The sequence below is a fragment of the Drosophila sulfurigaster genome, chromosome 3 (assembly GCF_023558435.1).
Source record: "Drosophila sulfurigaster albostrigata strain 15112-1811.04 chromosome 3, ASM2355843v2, whole genome shotgun sequence".
Classification (NCBI taxonomy): domain Eukaryota; kingdom Metazoa; phylum Arthropoda; class Insecta; order Diptera; family Drosophilidae; genus Drosophila; species Drosophila sulfurigaster.
Genome location: NC_084883.1, coordinates 15,099,435 through 15,117,578, shown reverse-complemented (window position 1 = coordinate 15,117,578; position 18,144 = coordinate 15,099,435). Strand labels below are relative to the sequence as shown.

Genomic DNA, 18,144 nt, shown 5'->3' with positions numbered 1-18,144 from the left:
AATCACTCTTTTGATGTTTTTGATATATTAGTTACAAGTTGGCATGACCATATAAAAATACCGAAACATATAAATTGTGTCCTCAAGGTATGTTTTGAAAATTTAGTTCTGGTCACGCTATTGCGGGGGGGGGTCAAGAAATACCGAAAATGGAAAGTGTAAAGTTATTTTTATTAAAATGAAATAATTGAATCAATAAAGTGCAATATATCTCCTGACAAACACATTTACATCGCAACTAAAATGGCTACAAAGTAAGTGCATTCATACATGTTAAGAAACTTAATGAAGAACTGCGGTGATTTTCTGTGCGTGGGTATGTGTATGCAGTGTTGAATGTGTGTGCCAGTGCGTGGTTGTGGGTGTATGTGAGGGTATTTTCTTATGTTTGTTTTGGGCTGCAGCCACTGCGCACGCAGACAACAACACTGATTAAAAAGAAGCCTCACAACAAAGTGCCGATAAGCATTATAAGCAATAACAAAATAATAATTGCATTGAATCGCTGCAACCGTTTTAATTAAAATTTGTTATATTATAAAATTATTCAGTGTTTTGACGCGATATTGCACAAATCAGGTTATAAGAATAGCAACCTTTTACTATAATTGTGTTATCACGTAAATGTTTGAGCATATGCTTAAACATTTTGGTATACCCGGTACTCATACGGTAAAGAGGTATAGCTTATAGAATTTTCTAATTATTGTCTGCTATAATTGTATTATTATTATACACTAAATCCTTAAAAATATATGTTTAGTATAAATGTGATAAATTATATACAATGAAACACAGAAAAATAAGTTATATGAAAATAAAACTCCGAACATGTTACGGGTCAAGCTGAATAGTAATTATTTGAATTTAATCCATGAGGAACGGGTACATTTTAGTTGGACCCAATCTATTGCAGTCTTTATATTTGTTTAATAAGATTGATAGTGCAAACTCGCTCGTTAATATTGTGATTTAAGCAACAGACGAGTTCCAAACTTGCCAAAATTATTCTTGAACATGATGCTTAGATTGACAATGCTCCGGTTTGTTGGTCATTTCCATAATAGATATATAGTAGCCGATCCTAGAAGAAACGCTTCATTCGATTCTGAGATTTCAAACGCTCTAGCTCCCAAAAATGGTTCTATTCAAAGTTGTGAGTTTGATCAACGTTTTATGAGTTTATTTGTAATATAAATTAGAATTAATATTTCTGTAGACGCTTTTAATTCTATTTGTCAATGTACCAATACTAGACGAAAGATGGTTTGACTCGAAAGATTGCGTAGTTCAATGCGAGGGATACGATTTCAACATAGCGTAAGATTTGTGGTAGATGTGCATTAATAATAAACTTACATATCGTTTATCAAACACAGTATTCATAATAATGACATTTATGGTGTTTGGAAGAAAGAGCGAACTGAGCTAGATACGGCTATTTTGCTTCTCAAAGGTTTGTATAATCAGAAATTTAAATACAATCTCTTTCTGGGACGTTTCAAAATTCGATACATGTAATGGCGAAAGAGTCATAGCTAACAAAATTGGTATGAAACCAAAAGTTGTTGATAATTATATTTCTCTTACACAAACCGTTTTCAAGTCATTGACTGGCTAAGTTTCAAATAATAACAAAATAATAAAATTTGTAAAAGAAAATTAAAACAAAACTCAAGTTTGATACCTTCAATTGTAAATTTCTGATTTCTTTTAAACAATTTAATAGTTTTGGCTCTGAAAATGCCTTCAATATTTGGGTATTAAAAACTTGGTAATATTATTTTATTAAAAATTTTGATTCCAATGTATGTACATATATTGTAATTCACTATGTAACCAATTATGAGTTTTGTGTATAGTGGAAATCAAAATAAAGAGTTTATGGGATATTATTAAAAACAAAATATTATCTTTAAATTTAAATCATTATAGACTCATAAAACAAAGGTTTTTATTCAACGTACTAAAATAATTTAATTTACAGAAAAAGCTTTCATATATGTAATAAATATTAATGTGAAGGTCAGTTTGTAAATTATTCTTGAACTGTTCTCTTATTTGCCAAAATCCTAAAATTATAAGGGTAATAATTAAACACCTTCCAGCTGTTTTTATCATATCCAAAACAAATTTTTTAATATTTTTAAGAATAATAACACTAAATTTTATATAGCGAGTTTTTATTAAAAATGCAGTCAGCTTTAACGCTATCAAATTATGAAAAGAATATATTTTCTTCATTAAAATTCGGCTCTAACTTTATTTTTATGCAAGCGTAGCTCGAGTCATAATTAAATTAACAAATAAATATGTGGAAATAAATATATAGACAATCGATTGAAGACTTTTATTATCTTGCATTTGCCTAAAAGTGAAAAAAACTCGTTCACTGATACGATTTAATACCAGTTGCTGTTTGTCGAAATTATTCCTAAATGATGGATAATGATGCTCTTCTCTATCATTGTTGTTCTTATAATTTTTAACTAATCCAACGGGTTGAAATATGGTCTATATAAAGAAATATGATGAGTTAGTTGCAGTTGAGATCTCAACATACGATGACACTCATCAAAGCTGTGAGTTTCGTTAATATTCCTTTAAGTTTATGGATTTGATTCGAATAATTTTTTTCCTAGACGTTTCTGATTCTATTTGTCAATTTGGCGATTGCATCGCCAATACCGCAAATAAACGAAAGTTGGATTAACATTAATGATTTTGAAGTAAATTTTGATGATGATTTAGAAGACGGATTACGATACAAAGTAAAGTACGATTTAGATTGATAGTAACTTGTTTGATATTCGTTCGTGACATTTATTAATCAGTATCAAACACAATGACATTTATAATGTGTGGAAAGTGGAACAGCTTGAAGGAAGTCTGGAACTCAGAGGCTGGTATAACAAGACTATTGACTTCATTCTCAGCCTGGACATTCCAGTATTTTCAATGGGAGCAGGTAAAGGTGCATTACCAGCTGTAATGAAAGATGATAAAAAACTTTCGGGATGTGCATTGAAATCATGTGCCGGTTAACTACTAAATACTAAGTACATAATTGTGAGGCAAATTCGTAAAATTTATCACTTTTGATGTAGAATGTTTGAATTAAAAATCTAAAGAAAAACTTTCATCATATAATTGTGCATAATAATTTGTTTAACTTGGTCAAAATTAAAAACCATTTTAAAGAGTGTTGCGGTTAAAGACATTAAGATACAACTTATTAATTTGCCATAACTTTTGCGAATTTATGCTTTATTTACTTTGTTGGCAATTGGTGAATTTATAATTTGATCAACTATCATTCAAAATGCGAAATGCCAATAGCGAAAAAGCTCGTTTAACATTAAACAGATTGACAAAATTTGAATAAAATTTGTTTATTATTTCAGAGGAATGTTGAAGTTAGATTTAAACTTAATATAAAAGTTTATATATTGAGAGAAATGTGCACATAATAGACTTGAACGAGTTTTATAATAAAACCATTATTTTGATAACACCTTTTTTAAACGCGTTCTTCATGCTTTTGTGCTTTTAACTTTCTATGAAATTAATTAAAAAAAAAAACTGGCAGTTTTGCAATAAATTTCTGTACAAAGCGGAAATGAATTGACGACTAATCTGTTGTTATTTATTTAAATTAATTGGGTAAAGTTCTTATTGTCTTTTACTTTGAAACCGAACTTTTCAAAAATTATATTAAAGTGATAATAAATTAATAAATTGTAATATAATAAATTGAAGTAAATAAGATTTCCACACAAATATTTATAGAAACCATATCAAGTAAAATCCACCAGTACTTTGAGATAATTAAGTTAACAGATTCAAATTGTTATTTGCAATGCATCAAATTTATGATATTGTACTGAGTTTATATTGAAAGCATTCGAGTGCTGAAAGTTTAGTCGTTTCTCAGATCTCCAACGCATCGCACAATGAGAAGATTTTATGTAGTGAGTTGTGCTGGCATTTTTTTTTTTTCATTTAGTCTGTTGCTAAAATCTCTTTAGTTCGTCCTGCTTTTGCTTCTCAGTTTGGCATTTGCTGCGCCTCGAAAGCATGGGCCTAAACCCAGATCGCGTTCTTCTTCGAGTAAAGGGTAAGACATGTGAAGTAATTATTTAATTAATTCGCAATGAGTTTGCCGTTATAAATAATATAATGCCCATTGCTCAGGTCGAACTTTTTTCCACTGTCGAAAGGATGTCTTAAAGCTTGTGTTGGTTAAGTGAAATTGACAATGAAAAATCTGTCTCCCATTTTTTATGTGATTTAATAAAAGCTTAAATTTAAACTTATCTCACTGAAATGCCATCATCATTTAGAATTCGCATTGTAAATCGCCATTGCAACCTTACAACTGGGTATAATAATAAATGTTATTTTTTAAAGCAATACCTCAAGTAGTTAAAGCCAAGATTACGTTATCACCGGATATTCTTTATAAAATTCCACCGACAAATATTAATTTAGCAAGTTCTAAATAACAGGTTTAACGTGTTATCACAATGCAGTTTATTAAATTAAAATTTTCAGATATTATCAGAGTTTTTTATTTATATCAACGTCAATCGAGTGCCTAAAATTAGTTATTTCTGAGATCTCGAAGCCGTCACATGCTGAAAGATTTGGTGCGGTTAGATTATTTGGCATCTTTTTAGACAATTTCGAGTATTTCTTTAGTTGCTTCGACTTTTGGATATCAATTTAACATTTGCCGCCCTTCAATGATGTCTAATTGCTGATCAGTGAGACATCAGCTAACGTGAAAAGTTTCATTTTGAATTTTATGTATTATAAATTGTTTATCACATTATGTCGTGAGATTTGCGAAGTTCCAAGCTCTGTTGACTATTCCAGCATCAACTTCTCAGATAATAATTCAAGCAACTATCCCGGAATTATAAAGAAGAAAGTGACGATTCCACTATTCATCATATTATTACATCACAAATTGTGCTTTGTGTAATTTCTATGATCATTATCTGACATAGTAAAGCTTTCATTCAGCATAAGAAAACAAAATTATCAACGATTTCATTGTCATAACTTTTTCCGAATTTATGCTTTACTTAGTTCGTTGGCAACTGGTGAATTTCTGATATATTTGTAGATATCATTAAACAGAGTGTCAAAATTTGAATAAAAATAATGATTTGGAACGTTTTGTTCGCATAAATAAGTATATCATTTCAGAGGAATGTTAAAAATATAAAACAATTTGAACATATTATACAAGTACAAAATGTGCATATTTTAAACGAGTTTATCAATAAAACCAACAGTTTGATAACACCTTATAAAACGCGTTCTTCATGTTTTTGTGCGCTTTACTTTCTACTAAATTGAATTTTTGTTTTTGCAATAGAAATTATGATACATCTGACAGAGGCGTTATATTAAAAGCATTCGAGTGCTGAAAGTTAGTCGTTTCTCAGATCTCCAAGGATCAACATGAAAATATTTTATGTAGTGAGTTGCATTGGTATTTTTTTACATTATTTTGTTGCTAAAATATCTGCAGTTCGGTCTGCTTTTGCTTCTCAGCTTGGCATTTGCTGCGCCTGTAAAGCGTGAGATTTCATTGAATTCCCATTCATTGAGGTAAGATCCGTGAAGGTGTTTTTTAATGGATACGCAACGAGATTGCTTGATTGAATAATATATTTTCCATTGCGCAGATTCGCAGAGCCGCAAGAGTCGTCGGTTCAGATTAAAATTCCATTACCATTTCCATTACCAATTGGATGTCTTAAAGCTTGTACTGGTTAAGTAAAATTGACTATGGAATTTCTGCCACCCATTTTTAAACCTATATATATGTATATATACATATATAAATAACTTAATAAAAATGTGCGTTGGCAGTCGCTATATTAAACCATTTTGATTTTTTGTAGGCGTAACTTCTATTCCAATAAAATTATTTTTGTGTCAATATATATGTATATTTTTTAAAATATCTGTTTCATTGAAAAAAACTTAAGTTCACACTTTACAGCCAATTAATCCATTGCAATCATCCTGTCTTAAGTCTTTTTACGGCTGAACCAGAAATATAGACACGAAAACGACGAGTACGAGATATTCACTTCTTCTGTAAGATAGAAATTGTGCTTTGAATAATGTCCATGTTCATTATCTACGATCTGATCGTAGTAAAGCTTTCATTCAGCATGAAAAATATAACATTAGGATCCAACTTATCAATGCTAAAAACAGTTTCATTTCAAATATTTCGTTTGTTGGCAATTGATGATTTTATGATGTATTAACGATCATTTAATATTTTTAGAAGATAAAGTGATAAAATGTAAATAAAAAATGTTTTGATGATTGGAGCGGTATTGGACATAAATAAGTATATTATTTCAGAGGAATGTTGACATTAAACATATTAAACAAGATTATACATAGAGCCAAATGTGCAAATTTTAAACGTGTTTAACAATAAAAAAAACGTTTTGACACCTTATATTTTTACTTTCAAGCAATTACATTTTTATTTTTAAAATAGAAATTATGAAATATGTGGCACGCCCACTAAAACTAATCAATAATGTATCGTGATTATTACGATAATAAAATAAAAATTTATAAAAATAAAATTTAATATATTTTTTTCACAAAATGGAACGGAATCGACATCGAATCTTTTCTTATTTATTTAAACGAATTACAGAATGTTCTAATTATGTTATACTTTGAAATCGAACTTTGAACCCGTTAACTTTTGTAAAAATTAAATTAATTGGATAATAAATTAATAAATTGTGAAATCATAATGTGTACTTATTCTTCAAGTAAATAAGATTTCCAACCATGTATTTATAAAAACTATATAAAATAAAATCCACCGGTTTTTTGAGTTAATTGAGTTAAAGTTCTCAGCTTTTTATTTGCGATAAAGTGCAAAAAAATCGAATTCTTTCTATATACAAGTATATTATCTATTAGTATTTTGACGGTATTAATTAAAGAACTGGGTTTATATTGAAGGCCTTCGAATGCTGAAAGTTTAGTCGTTTCTCAGATCTCCAAGGCATCGCATCATGAGAAGATTTTGTGTAGTGAGTTGCGTTGATATATTTTTTTAAAATTAGGTTGTTGCTAAAATCTCTCCAGTTCGTTCTGCTTTTGGTTCTCAGCTTGACATTTGCTGTGCATGGAAGGCGTCTGCCTAAACCTAAACCGCATTCAACGACTGAACGACCGTAAGATATTTGAAGGAATTATTTAATTGAATCCCGAAGATCTTGCCTTTATGAATATTTTATATATTGTACATTGCATAGTGACGAGATCGAATATGAAGATGATTATGAATATGACTACGATCAGGATGATCAGCCAGTCACAAAACCTACGCACATCAAAACTTCTCCTGTACCGTCGTATCTGCCGCCGACTAGCAATGTTCCACTGTCGGATAAGTGTCTTAAAGCTTGTTCTGGTTAAAAAAAATTGACTATTACCCAATTTTAAATGATATAATAAAACTTTAAAATTAAACTTGACTTACTTTTCTATAAATAGTAGGGCTCATATCGAATAAGCATTATGTTGTACATACTTATTGATATACCGTAGGTGGCTTTACAGCTTTACTAACTGCATCTAAGAATACATTTTCTCATTTTAATTTAGCGCAAAGCAATATCTCAAGTAATCATTAGTCAGTATTACGTTTTCACTAGGAATTCTTTATAGGATTCCGCCGCCAAATGTTAATATAGATCTTGGGATAACAGGTTCAACGTGTTATCGCAATGCAGTTTATTAAATTAAAATTTTCAAATATTAAAATGTTTCATTTATATTAAAGTCAATTGAATGCCATAATTCAGTTGTTTCTGAGATCTCGTAGCCATCACATGCTGACAAGATTTGGTGTAAAAAGTTTATTTGGTGTCTTTATTAGCCAATCAATAATAATTCATTGTTGGTTCTATATTTGGCTATCAATTGAATGACATTTAACTGCTGTTTATTGCATAGCTAGAGATGCGGATTTGCGGGGGCGAAAGTGGGAGTGGCAAAAGTTTGAAATAAACTTGGTTTGTTTTTCTTTCTCTAATAGTCTCAGAGATCCAGTGTTTCATACGGACAGACAGACAGACGGACATGGCTATAACGTCTCGGCTGTTGATGCTGATAAAAATACGAGGGTTGCTATTTAAGTTTCTGGCCTAGGTCACTTTTAGCCATATTAGGACCAATTGGCTATTTCCCAAAAAAGTTTGAACTTTTATCGATAAAAGCTCCATACAACTTTTCATGTGCGACCATGTTTTATATCGATAAACGATTAATCAAAAACTTACCTCGGCAGAAAAATCGAATTAACTCGTGAACACTTTCGAGCAATAATTTTTCACAACTTTCGACTTGGATTATTACGATAAGAGTGCACCGATGAACTTAAATCTTTATAAGGCGATGAAGTGCCATCCTATAGCCCTGTGAAATACTGGTTTAATGGATTCTATCGTGGCCGATGCTCGCTGGAAGACGAAGGTTGTGAAGGTCGTCAAAAACAGACGTTGTGCCAGAAAACATTGATGCCGTGCGTGAACTGATAATGCTAGATCGTCATGTGACATATCGTGAGATAGAGGCATCCTTTGACATTTCTTCCACCAGAATACATTCGATATTGCATAAACACCTGGTCGTAAAAAGGATTGTTCTCGTTGATCCCGGACAATTTGACAATTGCTCAAAAAGGCTTGTGTGGATTGGTTCAAAGAAATTTTGGAAAAATACATTCCCTGTGCTTCAAAAGACATTTATAAGATAGTCACAGGTGGTGAATCATGGATCTATGGTTATGAGCCCAAAACAAAACAGCAATCGACCGTGTGGATCTTTGAAGACGAGCTAAATCCAACGAACCTTGTTCGTGGAGGAAGCACTATTCAGCAAATGGTCGCCTGTTTCTTCGGTAAAACTGGTAATGTGGCGACTGTTTCGCTTGAGCAAAGTAGGACGGTCAATTCTGAGTGGTACACCATAATTTGTAAGCCTGAAGTCCCTGTAGAAATTCGAAAACGAACAAGAAAAGATGGATCATTCCGCACCATGACAACGCGAACTCTCACACACCAGCTCAAACCCGCGCCTTTTTGTGGTCAAAACGTGGAATTCATGGGTCATCCGCCGTACAGCCCTGACTTGGCACCCAATGACTTCTTTTATACCCGCACATCATCGAAAAAGGCGTGGTCATCGATTTTCGATGTCAGAAGATGCTGTTAAAGTGTTCAAAACCATGTTTTGGAGGTGCCTCAATCAGAGTGGAAAAAGTGCTTCGACAATTGATTTGAGGGCATTCAAAAGTATATAAATCTTGCTGGAGAATACTGTGACAAACAATAAATCCATTTTTTATAAATATTCGCATTTTCATTATTAGGCCAGAAATATAAATAGCAACCCTCGTATACATACTTTATAGGGTCGAAGTTCCCTATCTGCCTGTTACATGCATTTTTATAATACCCTTCTACCCTGTGGGTAACGGATATAAAAATAATAAGCATGTATCAATTCCGCCCATTTAATTTTTAATTATTCTGTTATTAGAAACTGAGAGAAATAAATCTTTCAAGTATTGAAGAATTTAACCAGTATTTCAAAGAGAACCCCCCAGTATTTCCCTATTCTAAATCCACCGCCGCATTCGAAATTGGGCTAACAGGTTGAACATGTTCGCAACAGTCGCAATGCACTTCACTATATAATTAAGTTAGTCACATTTTATATCGAATAGCTGTTGCGAGAATGCTGACGTTTAGTTATTTCTGAGATTTCTACGACATCGCACGATGATAAGGTGGAACGCTGTGAGTTTCATTATAATATCTCTCTTAGTATATTGTTAAAAAGTTTTCTTTAGATATTTCTTATTTTGATTATCAATTTGGTGTGTGGAATGTGTCGTTCTCTATCTGCTGATATGAAAATCGAATCATCGGAGAACCAAACGTAAGATCTGCTTTAATGCAATTGTGGATATTTAATGAGATTGTCAATTATGATTTGCAAAGGGTCGCTAACGATGAGATTGTGCCAGAAGGTGACGATGATCCTTCGCTCACTGGACTCATCGACTTGGTTTTTTACAGAGGCTCGTTCTCTATTTGATGATATGAAGACGGAATCACCAAATAGTCAAGAGTAAGCTGTTTCCTTTTCATAAAATTAAAAAAAATGTAATAGATTGTTATTTGTGAATCATATAGTATGGATCACGTTGTTGAACTTGGCGTCAACGCATCGTCAGAAGATAAAACCGTTGCGACTCGAACATTTTTTGAAGGTCCAACGCCTTCAACTTCCACGAATGAAACTACAACCGAACCATCTGATTTTAGGTTGGCAGGTTCGTGTCTTAAAGCCTGCGCTGGTTAAACTTTGCAAACTAATAATAATAATGTGAGCTTAATAACAAATGTGAAATCCACTCAGTAGCACCATAAAATCATTTTAAATTAGTAGTTTACCAAATAATACAAATAAATAAAAAAATGCATATTAGATTCATTTTGAAATCATCCCGTTTTAAATTTGGTGAAGGTTGAACCTTTGATTTTTGTGTTTTGAAAATAATAAGTTACTCGATGCCTTAAGGTTTTGTTATGCACAGCTTTTTACGCTGTCAATTAATGAAATATTTTCTTATTACTGGCTACTGAATGAAATGCCTTCAAATAGATCTTTCAATAGACTTGATGCGATAGAAAAACCAGTATTTAGTATCCCATTAAGCAACAGGTTCTCAACGTTTTTTGCAATAAAGCTTTACTAATCAATATGAACGTCAGTATTTTAGTTGGAAGTGCAAAGCAAATATACTCAAATTAGTGGACATCACAATATATTATATATTTATATACAAAACTATAAAATCACTTAAGGCAAGTCTGTCTGTACTTTTAAAGTATTATGTATAGTGAAGGGCAGTCATTTCTAGTGTTAGTTGCATCTTGATTCTTGACGAAATCAAGCGTTAAAATGTTTTTTATTTAGTGAGTAGTTTAATTTTATTATTATGAATATAAACAATGTTTCGCTAGACGCTTTTTTGTGCTGTATGAAGATTGCAACATCTCGAATTCTTTCACCACACGTCACTGTAGTTAACCCGGCAAATAACAATGGGTTCCATATCAATACATCCGAAGGGCGATACAAATTGAAGTAAGCATTGTGAAATTGGTGTGAAAATTCAATATTAAGCTATTGCTTAGTATAAATTATGATGAGGGTTGGCGTACAGAGGATGTGGTAGAGATCGAACTAGGAGAACTGCAAGTCAAAGGTCATTATGAAGTGCTCTTGGCTAACAATGTCAAAGTAAACGATCACTACGAATCAGGTCGCAACGGATATGTGGCCTAGCTTCAAACTGGCTTAAATTTAGATCTATCTCTAGTTCAACCGCAAGCATTGCCTATAAATGTTCTAATGTCAAATGCTGGATAAGGGTAGAAATTATTATACCCAAGATAATCCATTGTTTAACAGCAAACATTAAGGTAGCAGCAGTTTAGATGTGAAAACTAATAGAATAGATATTGATTTCTCATAGTCAAATATAATTGAAATTTTTCTTCAAAATTTGATGTTACTGTGATCTTTAACTTGTGGGGTTAACCGCTTGTTGATTCAAACGTTTTTTTTTTTATTTGGCAATTGTTGCAAGTGGGTAATTCTGAAAAGCTATTGAACTTTTTGTTCTTATACATATAATATAATAATATATATAATATTTACATAATATTTTTCAAATTTTTAATTTTAATTGAGTCTTCAATTGAGTAAGAGCTTGGAAATTTTGTTTGGGTTTTCACAGCATCAAATATTAGTATGAATTGGTAAATAAATTAATTACTTAATAAATCCGGATAAAGTCTCAATGCAATTCAAGTATGTGTCAGAAGTAATTATAAGTAATTAGTATTTAGTTATTTTAGCGAATTCCTCTTGAGATCGGTTTGAACTCTCCACACTTTTGACCAGACAATGTTATGCTACGATGAGGTGGGAGTACTCGTAGCTGTCATTAGTGTGTATTAATTTGATTTTTGTTAACTCACGGTAGTCATCGATTTGCAAACTGGTTTTCTATGATCGTTCGTGGTCTCTTAAATATGAGAACCTGGATGCGAGAAATTCAGTTGCGTTTGGGTTGTGCGCAAATGCAAATGCCCAAAATGTTTCGATCGGTGAGTTAGCAGCATTTCTTTACTGTCTGTCTATTGTGTGTAATAATTTATTGCCATACTACGGTTCATCATCAGTCGATCGTTATTCTTGTTGCCAATTTTGTGTTTGTGGCGCCCGCAACTTTCGTTCCGCGCATAAATAACGAAAATGGATTTCAACTGGTGCCGAATAATGATGGATATACCTTGAGGTACGCTTCTTCTAGGGAAGACATTTCAATAGCTTGGGCTAATCGAATTGATTCGCTTACACAGCATTCGACAACCGGATAATACCAATTGGCGGGAGGAGACGGTAAAAGAGGTGGCACCCGGCGAATTGGAGGTAAAAGGAATACTGAATCAGTCATTCCAAGAAGATGGAGGCACACTTGTGGTTGTCTACGAGGCGGGCCGCAATGGATATGTGGCCAAGTATATATACGAAGGATCTAAAAAAACCAACACCAGCCCCGCATGCGCCCTTTCAAATCTTGCTAAGTGCCAAAGCTTTAATGTCAGCAGCTGGTTGAAATTTCATAATGTGATTTGATATTAAATTAATAAATGTGTTTATAGGAACAATAGGTTGGAATTACCGTAACAACTTTTTAGCTTGAATGAATAAATTAAATTCATACGTATTGTTTGTTTTATTAATATAGCGCCCGCCTAGAAGTATGTTTTAGTTTTCAGTTAAGCAGATTGCTTCAGCAGCAGCGAACATTGAAATTTGTGCAATCGAGACTCTTGAAATTTGATCTTAGCACATGCTTTCTCTGTCACTCCCGCAGCTACTGTTGTCACCAATCGACATTGACCTTGTTATCGATATCAATTAGTGCTGCTGCTCTTACGTTACATTGATAACATTCTAATCGATATCACTACGTTATGCAAACTGTCCTCTCTGTTGATATCGATTACCGCCGGCGCTTTTGCTGTTAAGTGGCATTCAAATTGTAAACCGCTGTTGTTAGTTAGTTGAAGCGCAGCGGAATAGCAATAATAAATGAACGGCGTAATAAACGGCGATTTCACCTCGTCTCACCTTAGCCCACTCCCCCCCCCCCCACCAGCCCACTTGCCCAGTTCAAGCTGAGAAGCGTGAGCGAAATTTCAAACAATGTGATACACTGTTCGGCAGAGCTCATATCATATTTATCAGCCAGACCAGACAGCTGGCAATTCAGTTGAGTTTCTGTGCCATTGTTGTGTTGACTGACTTATTATCAACGCTGCTGAGGGATGTGATAAGCCGCTACGCTGTGCCACGATGCAGCATTTGACGTGAATTAGCCAACATTCTCTCTCGCTCTCGCTCCTACTCTTTTACTATCTTATTTACTTAATCTTTTAAACTGACGGAATGTTTAAAGAGTGGCGCAAGCCCAACCATAAACGATGGCAGCAACAGCAGCACCAGCTACAACAACAAACGCAACGGCAGCTGCGACGTCGCATGCTTGACAGGTGCCACTAGCAGTTGCTCTCAAACTGTAGGTGACATGCATTAATGTTTTACTTTCTTTCTTTTTGATTGCAGAGAGACGATGATTGTGTTTGTCTACGACACCGAGTGTCTGAAGGATGAGGCAGATGATCCAATTGCTGCGGTTCTCTACTTTCATCCCAGCTGGGTCTCGGATACACAAAAGGTGGCACTATGTGGTCAGCTGATGGGCACATCGTACTTCCTTAAGGATTGCTTCTTCAAGCCGCGCATTCTATCACTGCAGAATGGCAAGTTTGTGCTCAAGGAGTTTGGTCGATTCACCTTGGTAAGTATGAAAACGATGTGTTGTTAATTTGGGTAATATACATAGAAGGAGATTTGCAATTCTATTAAAAACGTCTTCCGATTATTCTTGAGTCCCTACGAATTTAAAGGCAATACAAGTTAAGGTCATCCAAATTGGGGTCTATACTAGTGTAATTATCAACCTGTTTCAAAAACCAGTTGTAATTACAGCTTTAAAGATAGACATTTTAATTTCAATACACAAACCAACAACTATTTTCTAATGCGAATCTGAGAGCTTCATTATACAGCCATATTAGTTGACGTAGCTCTACTATGTAGTTTTCTTAGACCCATCACTATTAGAAATGGGGGAAAGTGTCTAATGTGTTTGCTCAAATTTAAGAAGGAAGCGGACGTTTTGAGCTCAGAATATCAGGTCATCCTTATCCTACACGAATTGTTTTAAAAATTCAATACTGACACCCTAGCATATTACAATTTGCATTTGTTAAGATAATTGCTTAGAAATCTGCCTTTTATTATGATCAGATCAGGAACGTAAAATATTAAAAAGTGAAATAACAAGCCAAGACATGCAAAGTATGTTTCGAAAATAAATTCAAGATTTTAAGAAGATTGAGAAGAAGAGGGTCTATTGCTGTCAATACTTGATTGTAGTTTTCCTATGTTGCATGTTACGAATAAGTCCAGTGTCTAAGAATAAGTCCCCTTTTCGCTAGAGTAATATACTAACTGAATATCTCTGATTACCCACCAGGCTGTAGGAACAGATCGCAATATTGCGGACCAGCTGCTGGAGCATCGCGCGAATCTACTGAGCTCTCTTTTGAAGTTCTTCCATCGCGATCTGCAATCGCTGCACGAACAGTATGCTCAGCCCGCCCAGCAACCGAGTCGGAATCTCAGCGAGAAACTATATCACATATTCGAGACATATCTGCCGATGCTGCAACGCAATGGAAACACATTCCAGAATGTGCCCAAGCTGCGCATGCCGAAGGTAAGTGTTTATAATTGTCAGAATCCCTTATGTATATCTAGTAATTATGCCTAATCTCTCAGACCGCAAGTCACATTTATCTGGAGGCTATACAGACGCTGCAGAGCTGTCAGCAAACAAAGGGGATTCTAGGCGGCGCCATTCTCTACCACAACAAGTAAGTGGTTTAGCCATAATTCCAATTCAGTTACTAATTTCTTCTTCCATTTTTTTTAGAGTCGTTGCCTCACAGCTGGGCGATGTGGTGACCAAGCAACTAGTGTTGACAGATCCACGCCATGTGCGCACAACAGCTGAGCAGCTCAACATGCAACAGTTCCACATACCACATGGTGTCCAAATGCTTGTGGTCTATGTGGAGCAGCAGCAGTATGCCAAACTGGCAGCGGAGGCGCAACGTGCACAGAATCTGCAGACGACAACATCGCAGTTGGTCCAAGGATCGTTGCCATTTCAATATGCGAAGCGTAAGCTTAAGCGCGACAAGTCGTTGATCTTCACACACATTCCCGAGGAAGAGCACGCATCAGATACAACGTCAGCCATGGAATTGCCCACGGCAAGACCCAAGTCGATGCGGCCAACACATTTGCCGCTGCGCCTGAAGAGTCTGCACAGCAAAGATCTGCCCGAGTCGGGCATTGCTTCGATCAATTTCGATGAGACCGATTCGTATCCGGAGTTCATTGGACGCACGAGTGTCTGCAATACTCCGATGACCGAGAATAAAGTGCTGCCGGTGGCGACTGTCATGTCCATCTGTGCCAATCCGGATGAGGAACAAGTGGCCGATGCGCACAATTCCAATGGTAAATCGTCAACAGCAACGGCATCGTCGTCCCGTCGCAACTCCCTCAAGATGGATGTGGAAAAGTTCTTTCAGAATTTCATTGGTAATCCGCACAAGCAGCTGACGCGTCGCAAATCCTCCGCAGATCTCCAGGATGCCTTGCGCGCTATATCCAAGAAGTTGGGACACTTTACGCACAGCTTCAAGACCACAACGGATGTGAATCGCAATGGCAACGGTGTCACAGCAGACATAAGCAGCGAAGTATCTCCAGATTACATAGAGAATGATGAGCGCAGCAGTTCTCGGACCATCGGCGATCCCACCTATCCCGTTTTCAATACCAATGGTCAGCAGATATCGGGCAGCTTATTCCAACAGTTCTTGGAACAGTATCGTAAACTTTGGGGCGCTGCCAGCGAGCAGGCATCGCAGGATGCTGAGTTGGCTGCATTGGTAGCCGAGTTTCAAGAGTTTAACCTGGAAATACAGAAGCTGGACGAGCACATGCGACAACAGGCCGAAGCTTCGGCAGAAGCGGCAGATCGTAATCTAAATGTTGCCGCCAAGACGCCGATGGATAAACGCGCCATGTGTCTGCCACTTAAACCCGCCGGCGAGTCCAGCAATGTGGATGCACCGCTCAGCCAACGTCGTGTTGGAGGCGCTGGTGTGCCGTTGACACCGCTTATGGCGAAGCTATCGGTGCTGGCATTAAATGAGGCGACACCCATTGAGATTCAGACACCGTTGAATAGCAGCAAAGTATTTCCACGCCGCAACTCACTCAAGTGCGAGGATGCAGTCGATGCGCTGTCTGCTTTTTCCAATGCACCGCAAGCTCAATTAACCACCCAGTCGGATGGACTGCAGCGCACAGAGTTATACATATGTGGACAGCAGAACATGACGCTGCTGCTGCTAATGGAGGAAGGCTCCTGTCGCCAACAGACAATTGTGCAAAAGATGGTGAGTTGTACGCTTAATCTCTTAACTATTTCTAGTACAAAATTACAATATGGAATGTAGAAAATCATTGTTTAAAACAGAAGGCGATAAAACACAATAATCTATAATTAACGTATTTACTTTCTGTAACAGTTTGACATTTGCGTTGCGAAATTTCCGCACATGGAATCGCTGTTGAATCAAACGCTCAATGTAAATGTGGAGGGCGACAAACGAGATGGCAGCAACTATAGCTTCATGTGCATCGATGCCAAGTGGGATGCTCTGCAGCGTAATGGACCGTGGAATCCGCTTGAGATGACCACTCTGGAGAGTATGCATCGCGATCTGCAGCAACCAAGTGGTCAACTCACCGACCTCATACTCAGGTGAGTTGTAAATAATGCTATACAAAGTGAACACGATAATTGTATACTTTACCTTTTAGATCTCATGACTCTGTCTTCTATGGCTACAAATGCGGACGGACAGAATACTTCTACAAGGAGCCAACGCATGAGATCAATGGCATTCCACCGCCATCAGATCCGATTGGAAACATACAGATGCGTGCCAAGTCGCGCCTGGAACGTGATCATTCCTACATGCTCCTGTAGATTTCAGACAGAATAACCATTTATACAATATACATACAAATACTCGCAAGCTTAGCCAAAAAACAAACTTACAAGATAATGTCCAGATGTTAAATGGGAGACGCCCGGGTGCGAATCCCATTGCCAATTTAATGCCATCCGTTGTAACTGTAACTTTATTTGCCATCTCAATCTGAATTTGCACGAGTCTTTATTGATCACGAGTTGTTGATCGCAACTCTTCAGCTCGTGTAGACGTAGTAAACATATTTTAAAAACTCTTTTAAACTATGCATCATAGCTTTTAGTCCGAATTCATTTAATGTTCATTTCACTTATTACAAAGTACAAAATGATTTATATTTATTTATTCCTAAACAAATAATGTTGGTTAATTATTAAGTGATCACGCCAAAAGAAAAATATAATTACCGGGACATGAAATGCAATTTCCTAATTTTAATTTCAATTTACTATATAGTTTCTTTAAATATTAAACTGATGGAATAACAAACGCTATTTACTATATGAACTTATGCAAAATCGATTAATTACTAAACGCGTAGTGCCAATTTGAATGAATATGCCGTCGATGTGTATAGAAATCTTAAGCCTAAGCTGACATACTTAATTTCCGAATTTATGTATGCAGGTATTTGGGAGATATGCTATATGTTTATAATTATGTGTAACTTTATATGTAGCAGAGCACTGTAAATTGCAAACTGCAAATTAGCAAACGGGTGCAATAAGTATTTAAATAAAATATTCAATATTTTGCGAGTTTGCGTTGATTTTAGCCAAAAAAAACAAAAGAA

General features: G+C 35.4%; 2 protein-coding genes and 1 long non-coding RNA gene across 4 annotated transcripts; all 3 read left to right on the top strand.

Annotated features, from left to right (window-relative positions):
- The first annotated feature begins 97 nt into the window (after positions 1 to 97).
- On the top strand, positions 98 to 18,141 carry LOC133842638 (uncharacterized). 2 transcript variants are annotated; one of them, XM_062275829.1, is made up of 7 exons: positions 98 to 254; positions 13,774 to 14,008; positions 14,750 to 14,992; positions 15,055 to 15,149; positions 15,209 to 16,751; positions 16,884 to 17,119; positions 17,179 to 18,141. In XM_062275829.1, exons 1-7 carry the CDS (start codon positions 244 to 246, stop codon positions 17,345 to 17,347), a joined length of 2,532 nt encoding a protein of 843 aa, XP_062131813.1. In that variant the 5' UTR covers positions 98 to 243; the 3' UTR covers positions 17,348 to 18,141. The 2 variants fall into 2 exon arrangements, with proteins under 2 accessions (XP_062131813.1, XP_062131811.1); XM_062275827.1 differs by lacking the exon at positions 98 to 254 and adding an exon at positions 13,420 to 13,700.
- LOC133842951 (uncharacterized) lies at positions 9,611 to 10,552 on the top strand. Its single transcript, XR_009894459.1, has 4 exons — positions 9,611 to 9,863; positions 9,917 to 10,005; positions 10,068 to 10,197; positions 10,263 to 10,552. It is a non-coding gene; the product is annotated as an uncharacterized LOC133842951 (long non-coding RNA).
- On the top strand, positions 12,166 to 12,852 carry LOC133842643 (uncharacterized). Its single transcript, XM_062275836.1, has 3 exons — positions 12,166 to 12,248; positions 12,324 to 12,439; positions 12,504 to 12,852. Exons 1-3 carry the CDS (start codon positions 12,174 to 12,176, stop codon positions 12,778 to 12,780), a joined length of 468 nt encoding a protein of 155 aa, XP_062131820.1. The 5' UTR covers positions 12,166 to 12,173; the 3' UTR covers positions 12,781 to 12,852.
- Positions 18,142 to 18,144: the final 3 nt, after the last annotated feature.

Excerpts from the sequence above, each read along its gene's own strand:
- LOC133842638 (XM_062275827.1), top strand. The coding sequence starts at position 13,597 with ATGTTTAAAGAGTGGCGCAAGCCCAACCATAAACGATGGCAGCAACAG. Across the intron at positions 13,701-13,773 it reads CGACGTCGCATGCTTGACAG|AGAGACGATGATTGTGTTTG; the intron begins GTGCCACTAGCA and ends TTTTGATTGCAG. Across the intron at positions 14,993-15,054 it reads CCAAGCTGCGCATGCCGAAG|ACCGCAAGTCACATTTATCT; the intron begins GTAAGTGTTTAT and ends CTAATCTCTCAG.
- LOC133842643 (XM_062275836.1), top strand. The coding sequence starts at position 12,174 with ATGAGAACCTGGATGCGAGAAATTCAGTTGCGTTTGGGTTGTGCGCAA. Across the intron at positions 12,249-12,323 it reads TGCCCAAAATGTTTCGATCG|TCGATCGTTATTCTTGTTGC; the intron begins GTGAGTTAGCAG and ends GTTCATCATCAG. Across the intron at positions 12,440-12,503 it reads AATGATGGATATACCTTGAG|CATTCGACAACCGGATAATA; the intron begins GTACGCTTCTTC and ends TCGCTTACACAG.